The sequence below is a fragment of the Cyphomyrmex costatus genome, unplaced genomic scaffold (genome assembly GCF_001594065.2).
Source record: "Cyphomyrmex costatus isolate MS0001 unplaced genomic scaffold, Ccosl1.0 scaffold72, whole genome shotgun sequence".
Lineage (NCBI taxonomy): Eukaryota > Metazoa > Arthropoda > Insecta > Hymenoptera > Formicidae > Cyphomyrmex > Cyphomyrmex costatus.
In genome coordinates this window covers 2,355,822-2,371,392 of record NW_017280289.1, presented here as the reverse complement: position 1 = coordinate 2,371,392, position 15,571 = coordinate 2,355,822, and the positions used below count along the sequence as shown (strand labels likewise).

The window sequence follows — 15,571 nt, the reverse complement described above, 5'->3', positions numbered from 1 at the left end:
AAACGTATATATATATATATATATATATATATATATATAAATACTCGACCCTTTATATATAAATACATTGTATTTAAATAAATTTTATTTAAAGATTGTCTTTGAAATATGAGAGTACTGAGAAATATTTTTACATCTCTCATTGTCAATGTTATCAAGAAAGAAATTAGTTCTTAATAATGCATAATAAAAATATACCTATAGGTATATAAATATACCTATTATATAAAAGATAAATTAGAACTGTGTGAAAACAAAATCGATAAGATTTATTTTAGTATAATTTACCTGCATGCATACAGACGAAATTATAAGAGAAATTGTGAGTACTCGTATAATCCGAGTATTCGTCGTTCGGCTCTGATAAGGCCATAGTCCGTAAAAGGACAACACCAGACGATTCACTCTATATTGCTGATCTACAGAGAACTCCATCTATTCTGATGATCATACGACAACTGAATAAATATTTGACAATAAAACATGGAAAAACATAAAATACGATGAAATTATTTCCTCCCTCTTCACTCCCATTATTATCTTGTACGAGAAATTTTTATCATTTCCTTAGCGAGGAAAAAAAAATAGGTGTCGTAAATTGCCCTTTTACACCGGACTTGTATTTGTACTTTTTGTACGTAATTATATTAAGTTGGAAATCGATCTGCTTCAAGCATTATACCCCTGGGAAAAGGTGCAGACGAGCACAAAAAATTGATGAAGTATAATTCTCTTCTTTCTCCGAAAATGGCGAGATAAACGTTATAACATTATAACAAAATTTTAAGGTATCTTCCCGCAATCTTCTAGACACTCTTTTTCCACCTAAAATTTTTATTTCCTCTTATTTTTTGACCAATGTTATGATAGTACAAATGAATATTATTTCTCATTAAAAATATGTGATGTGTGCGTATGCGTATGCACGCGCGCGCGTGTGTGTGTGTGTGTGTGTGTGTGTAAGTCGCGATATGTAAAGTCAACAGCAGTAGCGGATCCAGAAATTTGTCAAGGGAAAACCACTGACGAGCCGCAAGCAACAATTTTTTAAGATCAAATATAAAATATAAAGTTACTATTGGTATATTATATTAAAATGTATTATGTAATTTTATAATCCAGGAAACGTTTTATTTAAAATTATATAAATACAAAAAGAATAATATAATTTGTAATATATAACTTATAATGTAATTTATTATACATATATATATATATATACATATATATATAAAAGGAACCGCACCTTTAAAATCTTTTAGAAAATTTTTACTTATTGTAGCCATCATATGTATGTATATAGAAAAGTATATATATTAAGATATATGTCATTTCTAACCAAATATTTATTTTTAAAATTAATTAATTCATGATTAATCATTTTTACAAAAGCATTTGCTTAAATAATTATATGGTACATTTCTCTTTAATTATATCATAGTATTAAATTTATTATTGTTTCTAAAAATTTTATACGTAGAGGTATGTTCAACGTGTAATATCTATAATATATTTTAAATATTAGCAATGTGAGAAAGCTTGATAATAAAGAAAATTATATACATATAATTTAGTTGAGTTCAGTCTCGTGACGATGACATGTTACGCATGTTTCGTTCTGTTGGATTTAATTCATCCCATGATTTCCTAGCCAGCGTTAGCGTTGTGAAATGACAAAGAAAGGTGGCATATATCCCTATCTCTTTTTTTTTAATATATATGTATGGACAAATTAAATGTCTGGCCAAAAGTTTCAATGTTTATTCAGTTTTTCAATCGTAGACATAATTGGACATAATTATATAGTACCATTACGTCTATGGTTGCAAAGGATGTAAGGTAATTATTAAGAATACCCCGACCACTTCCGATTTTGACTAAATTAGGCTCACTCGACGTGTTTTTGCATAAAACGAAAGAATCTGGCAGAAATAAGCGTCGCTCTGCCCCGCAAACCAAGATATTAAGCGTTAAAGTTGACGAGTATTATCGAGGTTAGGCAAGTACAACCCAATATCTGAGAATGGATTGAAATGGATTAAAATGGATTCAAATTTTCAGAAATACGGATTCATGAATGTTAAAATGAATCCTTTTCAATTCGAATACGTTTTTATTCATTTATAGGAATTGCATGGAGCATATATCTGTATACTTTTCTATCATAAAATAATATTATATAGCTTTTTCAGTGCGTTTGTGATCATAGTGAATACTGTTCAATTCATAATTTTGAATAGGAAACGCAGTTCTTCAATCCAGTTGTATCCAATTGAATCTAATTGAATCCAATTGAATTCAATTGAATAAAAAAAAAGTTTTCGCTGTTTAAAATATGAATTCGAATAGACAAAATCCAATCCATTTTAATCCATTCTCGGATGCTGGGAACCCTACAATCGTTGTCTTCTATATGCATTTCGGTCTCAATGCGTATGCGTTTCGTTACTCTTCGGTCCAACAGGAACGAAATTTAAAATGTATGAAATTTAAAATGGATTAGAAATATTGCAAGCGGACCCTGTCTAGGCTGCAACTTCTAGATAATTAGGCCCCAAGCTGATGTTATTTAATTTTGTTTGGGGGGGGGGGGCAACCTAGCCGCCCAGAACCAAAGCACTATTGTCCATATGGGTTATGATTTATTTAAAATAGAATAATTGATAAGTACGTATTTATTTTTTGTTAACTTTTTTGCTTCTAATACAATTACAATTACAAATTACAATTATAGAAAACGCATGCGCATGAGATCGAAATGCATACAGAAGACAGCGATTGTAGGGCTGTCACAGCTTTCCTAACCTCAATAGTCGTCAACTTTAACGTGTAATATCTCGGTTCGCGGAGCAGAGCGACACTTATTTCTGCCAGATTCTTTCGTTTTATGCAAAAACGCGTCGAATGAGCCTAATTTCGTCGAAATCGGAGATGGTGGGGGTATTCTTAATAATTACCGGATGTAACAATTTTCTAACCTAAAAATTCACACAGTGGCACTGGTCACTCGAATCTTAAACGTGGTGTGATTGTTTGGAATTTAGTTCAGGAAAGGGAGATGAGCGATGCCGAGCTCCAGGAGGAGGAAAGAGAAGTGTTACTCTCGATATACGAAGGTGATCCGGCTTTTAAACAGCTGACACCCACAGTATTTCAATACAAGGTGCAAGAATGTCTTTTATTTTACAGCTTTTCTTCCGTAACTTTGTCAGATTGAACTTTTATGTGAAGTAATTCAGCGTAAATTGTAACAATACAAAAGATATTTGTATTAAAATAGTTTTAATATTTGTATTGAATAACTATTTTTATACAAAAATATACTTCATAATTTATTATATTCAACGGTTTTTTGTATCTCTTCAAAGAGTATCATTTAAAAAGTTCAAATATAACGTTTGTTCCATTTTATAATTGTAAGAGAAGAAAAAATTAACTCTTAATTTTAATCATAAAATGAAGTTCAAAAGTAGTTTGTTATTTGCATGTCAGGTTAATTTAGAATTGAAATAAATTATATATATTAGTGATTTATTATATAGTATGGAGAAGATAACGATATGAAGTCATTTCTATTGGAAATTTCATGGGGCACAACATATCCTACAGAAAAACCAACTATAAATATGAATACATTTTACAATAAACATATGTAAGTGCTGTCAAGCAATTGTTCAACTATTTTTGCTCATTTGATTACTTTGATTAAAGACAAATAATTGGAATATACAGTTTGCAAGAGGTCAAGGATAAGGTGGTGAATCATGTAGAGGCAGAGGCTGAGCAGTGGTTAGGTAGTGCTATGACATATACATTATTTCAATCTGTCCAAGAACATTATGTCGACTTAGTATGCACACAACCAGACTCAATTGCCGATATAAATTCACATACTAGTAAGCTAAAACTTACAGAAGAAAACCAACAGGTATATCCCCATTCTGTTATATGGAATAATGATATACTATTATTAAAAATTATTACAAGCAAAGTGATATCTCAATGCTCATAAGGTTGAGGAAACGATAAAGAAACCGAAGAAGGAACATTTAAGTAAAGCCCAGAAGCGTAGACAATGGAACAAGGCAGATGGCAAAGGTGAAAGACAGCGAGGATGGAATTGGATGGATATAGTAAAACATTTATCACAGACTGGACCTAGAACGGAGGAAGAATCATAATCCAAGACCATAATATTTTGTACAGTATGACAGGTGTATTATATTTTTATAAATTGTTGGAAATAAAATCATTTCCTTATCTATTTTTCAAAATGACTTTATTCTCATATATTATTTTTATTTTCTTATTACTAAGTAAAAAAAATATTTTAATATTAAGGAATAATGAGCAATTCTAAGAATAATTGCTCTCTCTCACACACACACACACACACACACACAAAATTTATTTCTAGTATCATTCAAAAATAATTGTTTAATCATTCATTATTGTCCATAGAAAACCTCCATGCTCCAACTGCTAATAGATTTATTCCCGTTTTCCATCCTAAAATTATTAATAGATACTTATATTTGTACTTAATATTAAATCATTATTTATTTAATGAAATTACATACCATTTATCTTTAGATTATTAAGGAAAGTTTTATACTCATTAGAGACGATTACGTCTATAGCAGTGACACTTTGTAAAGTTATTGACATGTCCCAATGTGAAACAGTATTTATCCTTTGCAGGATATATGTATTCAGCAATGGATATGATATTTCGGATGTTTCAGACTTCAATAGCATATCCTGTGTGATATCATAATTACAATAAAATATACATAAGTAACAAAAGATATAAAAAATGCTTCGATTCTTTTTCTTACTATTGGTATTTTTCTTGCCATACAAAGATAGAAAGCACACATAGAAGCATAAAAGTATGCTTCCAATATTCCAACAGATTGTAAATTTTTTTTCAAAATTACAAATATATTCCTTTTTTCAATATCTATCGTTATTATGTACTGCTTGTTTTCAAAAAATTTTAATAAAAATTCCATTTCTGTTAGTGAAATTATTTTCCTCTTCAAAATATTTGCAAATGATACACCAATTTTTATATCAAAACCGTGTATGCGTCTAGCTAAAAATAATATCCATAAATTGTTAGAAATTTTTTCTTATATAGTGAAAAAAAACAAATGATTAAACAATTTTAATATCTTACTAGGATTTTGAAGTAGAAATACTGATTCTTCCTTATTTACTTCCCATGGCTCAGGAATTTTCTCGTTCATCATGTAATTTTTAACAATTATAGCCAGACGATCTTCATTAAGTGTATCTAAACATAATGCTTTAACCGCCGAATAATTTGCATAGAGATGAACTGCCACCAGAAAGAGATACAGTTCTAATACATATCTATATGTATATATGTATATATTACTTCATCATTATTAAAAGAATTTATAACAGCAATCAGATATGATAAGTATACAGATACATACTGTCCATCATGGAATAAAGATAATATAAAGATTCCAAGGAATGATGCAATTAGATTTACGCAAGTCTCTTGACTTCCGTCTTTTGCAGAGACATCTGCCACATTATTTTGTATTGCCTATGACAAGAAAATAATCTTAGCACAAAGTTAATATACACATGAATAATTATACCTGGTGATGAATCAATGCTGTTCTCGTAGCTCCACCAGCAACACCGACGATGGACTTCATAGTCGTTGAAATACACAAAATTACAACAGAATACGAGGAGAAATATGGCACAAGTAATTCTAATCCTTTGGCAATATCATCTAAGATATCAGCAAATAGTCTCCACTTTTTACATTGTCCATCTAATTCAGTTCTATAACAGAAAGAAGCAAAACCTTGTTATCAAGCTTGTTACTTAACAAACGTACAAGTAGTTTTTGTTTTACTTGTTATTCATTACGTGTTAATGTGTAACATAAATAATTTTAGAGAATATCCGTTGTTATCTGTTCTTTACCCATTCCACCATGCGAACATTATACTCCCAATCATCCCAGTGCCATTCTTCAAGATCCACGTTATTGCTGCTGCCAAAGGTGTAGCATTTGACTCTCCGACTCCTATTCCTTTCATTATAGAATGAGTCGTTAATGTACCTGTTATAGTACTCGCAAAAGCCTGTAAAATGTTAATTTTTTCTTTATGTCACCTTGTCAATGTGAAATTGAAAAAGAAAAATTTTATAAAAATATATATTATTACATATATTACATTATTATATATTATAATAATATTCTGTATTATAATAACATAAAATAGATTGTAGTATCGAACAAACGTGTATCAAATATGTTTACTTTTTTAGATTTAAACTAACCTGTACCGTGTCCCATATTTGATACGCAGTATAGTCAGAATGCACACTGTCCGGATATCCTTGTGGCAGAAATATCTGTTTGAAGGTAGATACGATCCCAGAACGAACGGTTTGTGACTCAATGAGACCGAATTTTCTTTCACTTGCGCTGAAATCATCTGGCGAATCTAACCAACAGACGTCAACAAATCAATGCAGGGTTAAGTTGCGGTTGCTGTGATAAGTAGAGAATGATAATCGATCAATACCTTACCGTCTGGTTTTAAATAAACTATCTCTTTCTCGTTCCCGTAAATTTCGCGAAAAATAATGTGCATATTCGTAGAAAAATGACGTATCAAAATTTACTCCATTCGCTCATCACCACGTTTACTGATAAGTGATACGTGTCGTCTGCTATTTTAAATTCATGTATGGGTGCGTTCCACTTAACGTTCGCAACGATCGCGTTTATCATCTCACTCTTACTTAATATTCGATTACAAGAAGGACAAAATGATACTCGCGAGCGTTGCGAACGTTAAGTGGAACGCACCCTATGTAGTACATACATACATATGCATCGGTTGTATGGAGCAACCACAGTACCATATACCACTTCACATTTTCGAAAGGATCACAAAAAAAAGACATGGAAGTCTTCAAGAGAGGATTTCTTGTGATATTCAATTATCTTCATTCTTTCTGTGATTACTTTCAGATACTTTCGACTGCGAAATGTGAATTAGGGGTGTGATACTGTGGTTGTCTCCAATACAACCGATGCATATATATTTATTTTATTTTATTTTTTGGTATCGCTGCCCCAGCATCCGAGAATGGATTAGAATGGATTGGACATTTTGTCTATTCGAATTCGTATTTTAAACAGCGAAAACTTTTTTTTGGATTCAATTGGATTCAATTAGATTCAATTAGATACAACTGGATCGAAAAACTGCGTTTCCTATTCAAAATTATGAATTGAACAGTATTCACTATGATCACAAACGCACTGAAAAAGCTGATATTATTTCTTGATTGAAAAGTATACAGATATGCTCTATGCAATTCCTATATAAAAACGTATTCGGATTGAAAAGGATTCATTTTTAACATTCATGAATCCGTATTTCTGAAAATTTGAATCCATTTTAATCCATTTCAATCCATTCTCAGATATAAGACCTCTGTTTTGGCTTGTCAATAGTAATATTTATAGTAATATTCATGGTGTAATAAGACAAGGTGAAACATTTCCGTGGATGCGCAGTATAGAGTATGCGCTTCGTCAATCACGTTTGGGTTCAAATGCAAAATTTATGTACACAAATAATAACATATAATTAAAATAACAAAATAATATCTTTTATATATTATAAAATAAAGCAACAAAAAATTAATTTTTAATTGATGAATTAAGATGTAGGTAGAATATAAAGTTTATCAATAAAATTAATCCTATATACGCACACCTGTGCACGCACGTGCACGCACGCACGCACACTACGACACATTTTAATTTATTATCACAAAAATAATCAAAACAAGTATATATGTAAATTAAGAACAACATTTGACAAAGTTTTAACACCTTTAATTTAGACGTTCTTTGTTGTTTCTTTTTTGTTACCAAATATTACAGAAGCATCGCCGATTATTCCGTTTAATTCGGCAATATGCGAATCCAATCTTTCTTTGATTTTATTTACGTCACTTTTTTCATCGACAGTTATAATGGTTTTCCGTCCATTACTTGAATCCATTTCGCGATCGACGATTTTTCCGCTTTGTGAGTTATCCTCGCATTTACGAGCTGCACCGTTCACCATTTTATTTACGTAACTAAGTTTAGTAATTTCTTCTTTATGATTTTGAGATTCATATCGTGATCCGTTTTGTTGCATCGGGGAATCATTTTTACGTATTAAGGTTCTTCTTAGCCGCAACTTTTCAAGAAGATTTATTTTCACTTTGCGATACTTCAAGTCGTTTTTCAATTTTTCGCTGTCATGAATATTTTGCATTTGTGCGGATAATCCATAATCGTTTCCATAAATGATCCTTTCTATTTTCTCTTCACTCATTTTCTTGAACTCGTTTTCCTTTATATTTGTATCATTTATTTTTTCTTCCGTTACTTTACGAGATTTGTCGCTTATTATTATTGACGTATTTGGCAATCTGTTCACTTCAATTCGTGGTCCAACATCAAATTTATTCGCTGAAGCTTTTTTTCTCTTTGCTTTTCGTCCCAAACCGTGTCTTTTCGATTTCAATTTAAAACAATTTAAAAAAAATCGACCTATATCACTATGACATCCGATTAAAACACATTGTACGCCTCTAGAAATTTTCTTTTTCTTAATTTTGAATGTAAAAACATTCGCAGGACTACAGCCCGTCTCGCTAACGACCTCGTTTCGATTCTCGTTAAGCAGCTTCCTCAGCTTCTCATTTGGCAACACCTGAAGTTCTCGCGTTCCCAGTGTCTCTTGTATCTTCCGGTCTCTCATCGGTTTCTTTCCCGGATTTTTCGGCGTCCGAAATGGACTTTCGATACGCCCCCGACGGTTCAGACATGCGCGATCTATTTGGCCGTTCATCATCTTCGATTGATTTATCGTCACGCGGGTAATCCTCTTTAAATACGGCCGCCTCGTTCGCCGCTTTTACTTCCCGTGCACGTTTCGCGAATGATAAACGAGCGGATAAATCAGTGCTGCCTGGCGAATCGTCCCTCTTAAAATTTCTTCGCGGCTCATACCGTGCACCCGTTCGATTTTCTCCGTTTTTCGTCGAATGATTAAATCCTGCTGGTGTTAAACTGGAATATCAAAATGTTTTCATGAGTGAAGTATTAATCGGTAACAATAATATATAAGCCACAAATCAATTTCCTCTTATTATTTTGAATATATAAATTCTACAATAGATGTAGATTTAAAAATATGTATTATAAATTTTGTTTGAATCATCAACAATTATTCTATAAGAGCTTAAAAACTGATTACTAGAATATTAAAACTTGTTGCAGTAGTGTTATCAATGTTTAAGCGTTCTATATAATTATTTAACAAAATTATTTTTAGATGTAGTTAAATTTTTAGGTATTTCAGTAAAACTTTTCTTTTCGTGTGTATCCAATATACTTATAATATCTATATATATTTTTTAAATTATTAAAAATGTATTTATGCTCATTTATTTATAAAAAAAATTGTAAGAATATATGTTAATTTCTCAGTAATCATACCTTGATAAATTATTTGTCACAGCTGAATGAATTATGTTTTCATTTTTAAATGCAACAATTTCTTCTCGTAATCGAAAGATTCCGATGTTCAGTTTGGTTACCGCGGCGATGATATTATCAATACTAATTTCTGTATTCTCAGATGAATAGTAATACGAGTTGGAAGGTAGTCCGTTATCTGCGATATGTATATCCATCTACTACTTCTAAACTTCTAATTATTATGAAAAGGAAATAAATTTTTATAATATTTAATATTTTAGTACGGTAATAATATTGAGAGAGAGAGAGAGAGAGAGAGAGAAGAGAGAGAGAGAGAGACAATAATAATTACATTCATATATTTGTTGTTTTACAAAAATTACTCTTAACGTCAAGCAATTTTATTATTAATCAGAATTTTCGAAAAGTATCTCTATATTTATTTCTCTTCTAACCACTAAGAAGCATAATTACTAATCGCAACCATGTAGCATCGTTTATTTTATATAATAACGTCGCATCGACGTTAAATGTCAAAATTAATACGAACAATCTTCACGTTGAAGAGACAATTAATTTTCAGAAAAATTAAAATGTAACAAGGAAAAAAAATAATAAATTTAAGATGTAATCGTTACGTTATAAAAATCCCGAGATGGCCGAAAATAATGTTGACAACATCCTGACGCGCCTTGACGAGATCGAAAAGTTACAAACAGAACTTCGGCATTTAGTACCGCGGGTCACGTCGTCCAGACACCTACAGAATGTATCTCGTGATTCACCCGCGTCGAATCGGTTCCCATCTCTCTTCACGTTTCCCGCAATTTCGAACTTTACATCAACCCCGAAAAACGAACGTGTGCAAAAGTCAGCCGCGCGGTTGAACCTCAACAGCAATTCGTCGAGCGGCAACCGACATTCGACGGTAAATTTGAAAAATACAGGAGGATCTCAGAGTAGAACAAGGGAAGCAAATATTTTTAAAAATCTATTGAGAAGCAGTAACAACATCACCAGCTCACACATGAGAAATTCTTCGACTTCAACCTCTGTAGCGAATTCGACGATGTCGCGTAGGACCAATATCGCAAATCGAATGGCTAGGGATCCACAAGAAGCAATTAACAAGAGATTGAACCGCGAAACATCGAAGACTATAGCCAGAGATAAAACGCCGCAACGAGCAACTGGCGAGAGATCCAATGTGCAGTTATCCAGGAATAAAAATGTGAACTCAAGTGAATGGATATACTTTTAAACTTCTGTGCTGTGTTTTTATTATTTATATAATTGTTTATTATTAATATTAAGAGATTTTTTATTTTCCCTTTTTTTCAACTTCTTCCTTTTTTATTATTGACTAATTGATTCTTAACCTTTAGTATATATACTGTAAATTTTCTAATCCTTCACTACATATGATAGGTTGTCATTTGTGTTCTGGATTAATTTTCATTACTTTATATAAAGTATACAAAAGTTATGAAGTAATTCTTATTACATATATTTTCATATCTTTAGAAAATATTTATAAAGTTGTGTATTAAGAAAAGGGAAAAAGAGATCATTTTATTATTTAATTAAATCTAGTATTTCAAAAAAATAGGAAAGAAACGCACAGAGCACGAATAACCCAATCCTATTGTGTATTAAAAGGCTTAATTTTTTATTATAAACTTGGAAAGAAAAGGGCACTAGGAGTTAAGCGCAGATAACTTTACGCAAAAGCTGATATACATATATCAAGCAAAACTTATTTATTATAATAATTGTTTATAATAAATAAGTTTTGCTTGATATATATCAGCGTTTGCGTAAAGTTATCTATACTCTTAACTCCTGCCCTTTTCTTTCCAAATTTATATTTGAATTGTACAGAAATATTTGTTACTTAAAAATTATTATACGTTTTAATTTTTTATTACTTTTTAATTTTATAATTTCGTTTGACTTTCTCTCTCTTTCTCTCTCTCTCTCTTTCACTCGTATTCACAATATAAGCTCTTTGTAGATATCAGACATTCAGGTTCATGAGTCAGAAGCTACAGAATCAAGAGGCACACATCCAAGAAATCGATATTATGAAAGAAATTGCACTTTTATCGAACGATTTATGGAGAAACTGAACTACTGTTTTATAAACAATAAAAGAGTGACCATCCCATATCATCATCCAGGGAACAGAACACCCAGAAGAATGCAGATACCACATACACCAACAATTAAAGGGAAAGAAACTCCGCGATTACACGAGTCTGAGGCGAAAATGTTTATCAATTAAAAATACTTGAAAGAGTCAATTAACAATATGAAATAATAATACGATATATAATAAAATTTTATTACATTATGTGTTTTTATCAAAACGATCATAATATATAAACAAATTTTAGAGCGATATAAATTCTATAATACATACATCTGATTTGAAATTAAGGAATTAAACATTGCTTTGTTTTTTATACACGTGTCAGTCTTCATTAATTATAATCAATATAAAATATAAAATAGAAATACCCTTCATCGAATTTCATGTATTCTCAATATATCCAATGACTATATATGTATAGTATTTTCAATCCTCTTTGTTTCAAATAATATTTTAGACAATTGTCACTAAAAAATTTAAAGCTCGGACTATGAATAAGGATCTTTTGGATTTTGATTGATTTATAATGAAAATAACCGCAAGTCAATAGTCGCAGAAGAAACATCGATAGTTTTCGATAGCTGGTGCAAGTTAAACTATCGATAGTAATATCGATATTTATCCATTTCAACATGTCGTCGAATCGGTCAGTCGAATAAAGGCTGTTTGACAATTTATAATTTTCAGGTTATCTGTAAAAAAACAATCACACGAACGTACATTGTGTCGTTTTATTTTACTTATAAAATTGTGTTGTGTTATCGTCATGTGATGTAAAAACTACCATCACTACTTCAGTTGATTGTGATTATCTAAAAAGGATGTGACTATAACTATTTCAATTATCAAAAAATTAATAATTTCCATAACGAATGATGTTACAGTACATATATATGGTACTGTTAGATTTTTTCGAATAATAATACTGATATATTTGCATTAACAAATAACACAAAAATGGCGCTTGTCAACATCGAAGGAATCGATCCTTGGTAAATTTATAAATTATATTTTATAAAATTTATTTACATTTCCAATCTATATTATATATGAAGTTCAAGCAATGACATTGCCTCTTTATTTGAATTAATTATTAGTTACTTTAATTTCATTATATGATATAACAAAGAAATTGATTATAAAACTTGACTTTGTTGTGTTTAGGCTTACGGAATATGACGCATGTGAGAAATTGTTTCGTGAAATTATGGAACAGCTCACTATGCGTGATGGAGAACCAAAGACGTCAAAAGTTTATGCCAGCTTGTCAGCTAATATAAGATTGCGTATGAAGCAGTATACGCGGGAAGTTCAGCAATTGAAGTCCAAAGTGGAAGAAGCTTCTAAATTGAAAACAATGTATTCTTCTGTTTATATATATATATATATATATATTTGTTTATTCAGTATTAATTCAGACTTCAAAATAATAATTGCATAATGATACATTTTTTTAATATATCATCTATATGACAGAACGTTCGAGGAAGCTGAACGTCGGACGAGACAAGTGGAACAGCTACAAAGCAAAGATATTCAGTTACAAAAATTATACGAGCCACGTACAAATGATTATATATCATCGCGTGCTAGTTTATTAAAGGCAAGCTCGTCAGCTTTCGCTGATGGAGGCACAACTTCTTGGGCTGCTGATGATGATGATGACAAACCATTAGATGTCCAAGTATCTGTCAATGATCTTATGAGTCATCAAGAACGAGTATTATTAGGTAGGTAATAATTCTTAGATAATAATAAAAAATTAATAAATACATTGTGCATAGTTCTAATTTCTTGCAAAAATATTAATAAATATACTGTACATTTTGATTTCTTGTAGAACAAGACAAAGGCTTAGAAGAGCTATGTAAAGTGATAGCTCGCCAAAAAGAAATTGGACAAACAATTAGTAATGAAGTGGATCATCAAAATGGTGAGTAGTATAAAGAAAATTTATATTTAAATAATGTAATATAGAAATAACTTAAATATAGAAATAACTTGAATTTTATTATATTGTAATGTAGAAATAATTGATGATCTGGCTGACCATATGGACAGGACAGATGAATCTTTAATTAACAAGACTCAGCAGGTTCGTACTATTAATTCCAAAGATCGTACGTGTGGTTACTGGATAATAATACTTATACTTTTTATCGCTATTATTATTGTTTCTTTTGTATAGTGGATATTGAATATATATTAAGTCTATTATGAATTGTCTACACCATTTCAATTACATAAGATATTTACAAATAATTAAAAATGTAATATCTATCAATGATAAGACATTAGTTATGATTGATTAATGATTTTTGAAATTAATATTGTAGATATATAAATAAGATATGTATATAAATGTGAAATAATATTTGTTAATACTGAAAATTTATTTAATATGTATCGTTTAATGTTTATTTTTATATATATTGAGGTACTGTTTTTTTAATGTAAAATTTTATCGCATTAAAATATATTCAATTAGCATTAAGAATAAAATCAATTATTTGTAAGGACAAGTATTTCTATCTTAAACATAAGTAGGGACTTGTCAGATGTTGGAAATGGAAAATAAAAGGGTTGATATAATCAGACTTGTTAAATATTTTTCATTTTTCTTTTTTTTTTGTCTCTTTATATCATAAATATCTATCCCGAATCTGGTTCTATGCGAACTTTCTCGGCGCATAGGGATACAAAGAAAAAGATCGCTATTATTTCTCTGCGCTTATTTCATTCAAATAAAATATATCAAAGGAGTCTAGACTGCCTTGTGCCAGATACATCCGCTATCTCAGTTTTGCCAGCATTCGTAATGAATAGTATCTCAGATAAAACAAATGCCTGGACTCTTTTTCTTTTTTTACAACCCGACGCAAATTATTTGGATTACTATTGTTGTCTGTAGGAGACATGCTATCAGATTGAAATACATATGTACAATTGGCGCAATAGTTTTCCAGCGGATATATCACATAAATTTACAATATCGTCCAATTTCCTTTGTTTCGCAAACTGAATTTATTTTTAGTAGCTGCTAATCGCCGAGAGCATGTCGCTCTTTCATAACATACAGTGAGATCTCGTTACAACGCCCCGTGTCAAATCTCTGAGTTAATATTGTTGTACTGCAAATTGTCCTTACATCGAAATCCTCGCATATTGGAACATCTTGCCATTGAGTTCAATAAAATCTCTGCTCTCTGTCTACATCTCTGATTACAACAGAATTTCGTTGCGCTAGCTAGCTATTACTAGAATTGATTTTTTCAACACAGAAATCGCTACAAACGTCACATCAATTATCCAGATTTTTGTACTGAACCAAATGACTTCTTGATCATGTAAGAACAGTTCTACGGATACCTGTCTACATTAACAGCCGATCAAACATTTATGCAACAGGGGATCATTTCCCTAAACAGTCAAAAATTAACTGATGTTCGAACTGATGCGCTACCTCTTTTTCAAGATAGAGGAAAAGAGGGTGAGAGCGAAAGAGGCAGCGGATCAATTAGATTTCAGTTAACTTTAATTAACTTTTGGCGATAGCTGCTTACACGACAGCGCAAAGCAAACACAATTAAAAGTTTTTTTTTTTTTTTTCTTTCAAAAGCGTCAGTCGAAAACATTCAGAGTTCCACGGTGAAGAACATGGACATTTTTCCATTTACAGGTAGCTGCGTAAATGTAGAATAGATTGCACATCAATAACGTAGCATGCACAGTGTTAATTGTGTGGTTTCGTAGCGAGATCAAAGTGGCTTGTGCGCTGACTCCCTTAGTTAAGACCAACATCCCTTACCTCAAACGAACTCTGACATGCTACGATACCCCTCTCTCTCTCTCTCTCTCTCTCTCTCTCT

At 31.1% G+C, this 15,571-nt stretch overlaps 4 protein-coding genes across 7 annotated transcripts; 3 read left to right on the top strand and 1 right to left on the bottom strand.

The window, feature by feature from the left end:
* The first annotated feature begins 2,639 nt into the window (after window positions 1-2,639).
* On the top strand, window positions 2,640-4,209 carry LOC108780639 (RWD domain-containing protein 4). Of its 3 annotated transcripts, XM_018548410.1 has the most exons (5): window positions 2,640-2,667; window positions 3,045-3,163; window positions 3,543-3,652; window positions 3,712-3,928; window positions 4,014-4,209. In XM_018548410.1, the coding sequence occupies exons 2-5, from the start codon at window positions 3,059-3,061 to the stop codon at window positions 4,179-4,181; spliced, it is 600 nt and encodes a 199-aa protein (XP_018403912.1). In that variant the 5' UTR covers window positions 2,640-2,667; window positions 3,045-3,058; the 3' UTR covers window positions 4,182-4,209. The 3 variants fall into 3 exon arrangements, with proteins under 3 accessions (XP_018403912.1, XP_018403911.1, XP_018403913.1); XM_018548409.1 differs by lacking the exon at window positions 2,640-2,667 and having other exon boundaries at window positions 2,856-3,163; XM_018548411.1 differs by lacking the exon at window positions 2,640-2,667 and having other exon boundaries at window positions 2,857-3,163; window positions 3,733-3,928.
* A 182-nt stretch (window positions 4,210-4,391) lies between these two features.
* On the bottom strand, window positions 4,392-6,824 carry LOC108780627 (RUS1 family protein C16orf58). Its single transcript, XM_018548393.1, has 9 exons — window positions 6,587-6,824; window positions 6,334-6,500; window positions 5,974-6,134; window positions 5,637-5,829; window positions 5,466-5,581; window positions 5,183-5,379; window positions 4,839-5,098; window positions 4,581-4,761; window positions 4,392-4,509 (listed from the first exon to the last, which is right to left on the bottom strand). The coding sequence occupies exons 1-9, from the start codon at window positions 6,648-6,650 to the stop codon at window positions 4,442-4,444; spliced, it is 1,407 nt and encodes a 468-aa protein (XP_018403895.1). The 5' UTR covers window positions 6,651-6,824; the 3' UTR covers window positions 4,392-4,441.
* Window positions 6,825-10,099: 3,275 nt separating this feature from the next.
* On the top strand, window positions 10,100-11,872 carry LOC108780631 (serine/threonine-protein kinase DDB_G0283821). Of its 2 annotated transcripts, none has more exons than XM_018548397.1 (2): window positions 10,100-10,781; window positions 11,565-11,872. In XM_018548397.1, exons 1-2 carry the CDS (start codon window positions 10,206-10,208, stop codon window positions 11,832-11,834), a joined length of 846 nt encoding a protein of 281 aa, XP_018403899.1. In that variant the 5' UTR covers window positions 10,100-10,205; the 3' UTR covers window positions 11,835-11,872. The 2 variants fall into 2 exon arrangements, with proteins under 2 accessions (XP_018403899.1, XP_018403900.1); XM_018548398.1 differs by having other exon boundaries at window positions 10,100-10,791.
* Window positions 11,873-12,618: 746 nt separating this feature from the next.
* On the top strand, window positions 12,619-13,927 carry Syx8 (syntaxin 8). The gene is made up of 5 exons (XM_018548417.1): window positions 12,619-12,694; window positions 12,867-13,061; window positions 13,179-13,432; window positions 13,543-13,635; window positions 13,730-13,927. Exons 1-5 carry the CDS (start codon window positions 12,660-12,662, stop codon window positions 13,888-13,890), a joined length of 738 nt encoding a protein of 245 aa, XP_018403919.1. The 5' UTR covers window positions 12,619-12,659; the 3' UTR covers window positions 13,891-13,927.
* Window positions 13,928-15,571: the final 1,644 nt, after the last annotated feature.

What these genes read in the sequence shown, in the direction of transcription:
- LOC108780631 (XM_018548397.1), top strand. Translation starts at nt 10,206, where the DNA reads ATGGCCGAAAATAATGTTGACAACATCCTGACGCGCCTTGACGAGATC. An exon ending in AGTTATCCAGGAATAAAAAT is followed by an intron (nt 10,782 to 11,564) that starts GTGAACTCAAGT and finishes AGCTCTTTGTAG; the next exon opens with ATATCAGACATTCAGGTTCA.
- Syx8 (XM_018548417.1), top strand. Translation starts at nt 12,660, where the DNA reads ATGGCGCTTGTCAACATCGAAGGAATCGATCCTTG. An exon ending in ATCGAAGGAATCGATCCTTG is followed by an intron (nt 12,695 to 12,866) that starts GTAAATTTATAA and finishes TGTTGTGTTTAG; the next exon opens with GCTTACGGAATATGACGCAT. An exon ending in TGAAGTGGATCATCAAAATG is followed by an intron (nt 13,636 to 13,729) that starts GTGAGTAGTATA and finishes ATTGTAATGTAG; the next exon opens with AAATAATTGATGATCTGGCT.
- LOC108780627 (XM_018548393.1), bottom strand. Translation starts at nt 6,650, where the DNA reads ATGCACATTATTTTTCGCGAAATTTACGGGAACGAGAAAGAGATAGTT. An exon ending in AGTTTATTTAAAACCAGACG is followed by an intron (nt 6,501 to 6,586) that starts GTAAGGTATTGA and finishes TCTGTTGGTTAG; the next exon opens with ATTCGCCAGATGATTTCAGC. An exon ending in TCTTTATTCCATGATGGACA is followed by an intron (nt 5,380 to 5,465) that starts GTATGTATCTGT and finishes ATATACATATAG; the next exon opens with ATATGTATTAGAACTGTATC.
- LOC108780639 (XM_018548410.1), top strand. Translation starts at nt 3,059, where the DNA reads ATGAGCGATGCCGAGCTCCAGGAGGAGGAAAGAGAAGTGTTACTCTCG. An exon ending in ACATTTTACAATAAACATAT is followed by an intron (nt 3,653 to 3,711) that starts GTAAGTGCTGTC and finishes CTTTGATTAAAG; the next exon opens with ACAAATAATTGGAATATACA. An exon ending in TTACAGAAGAAAACCAACAG is followed by an intron (nt 3,929 to 4,013) that starts GTATATCCCCAT and finishes AATGCTCATAAG; the next exon opens with GTTGAGGAAACGATAAAGAA.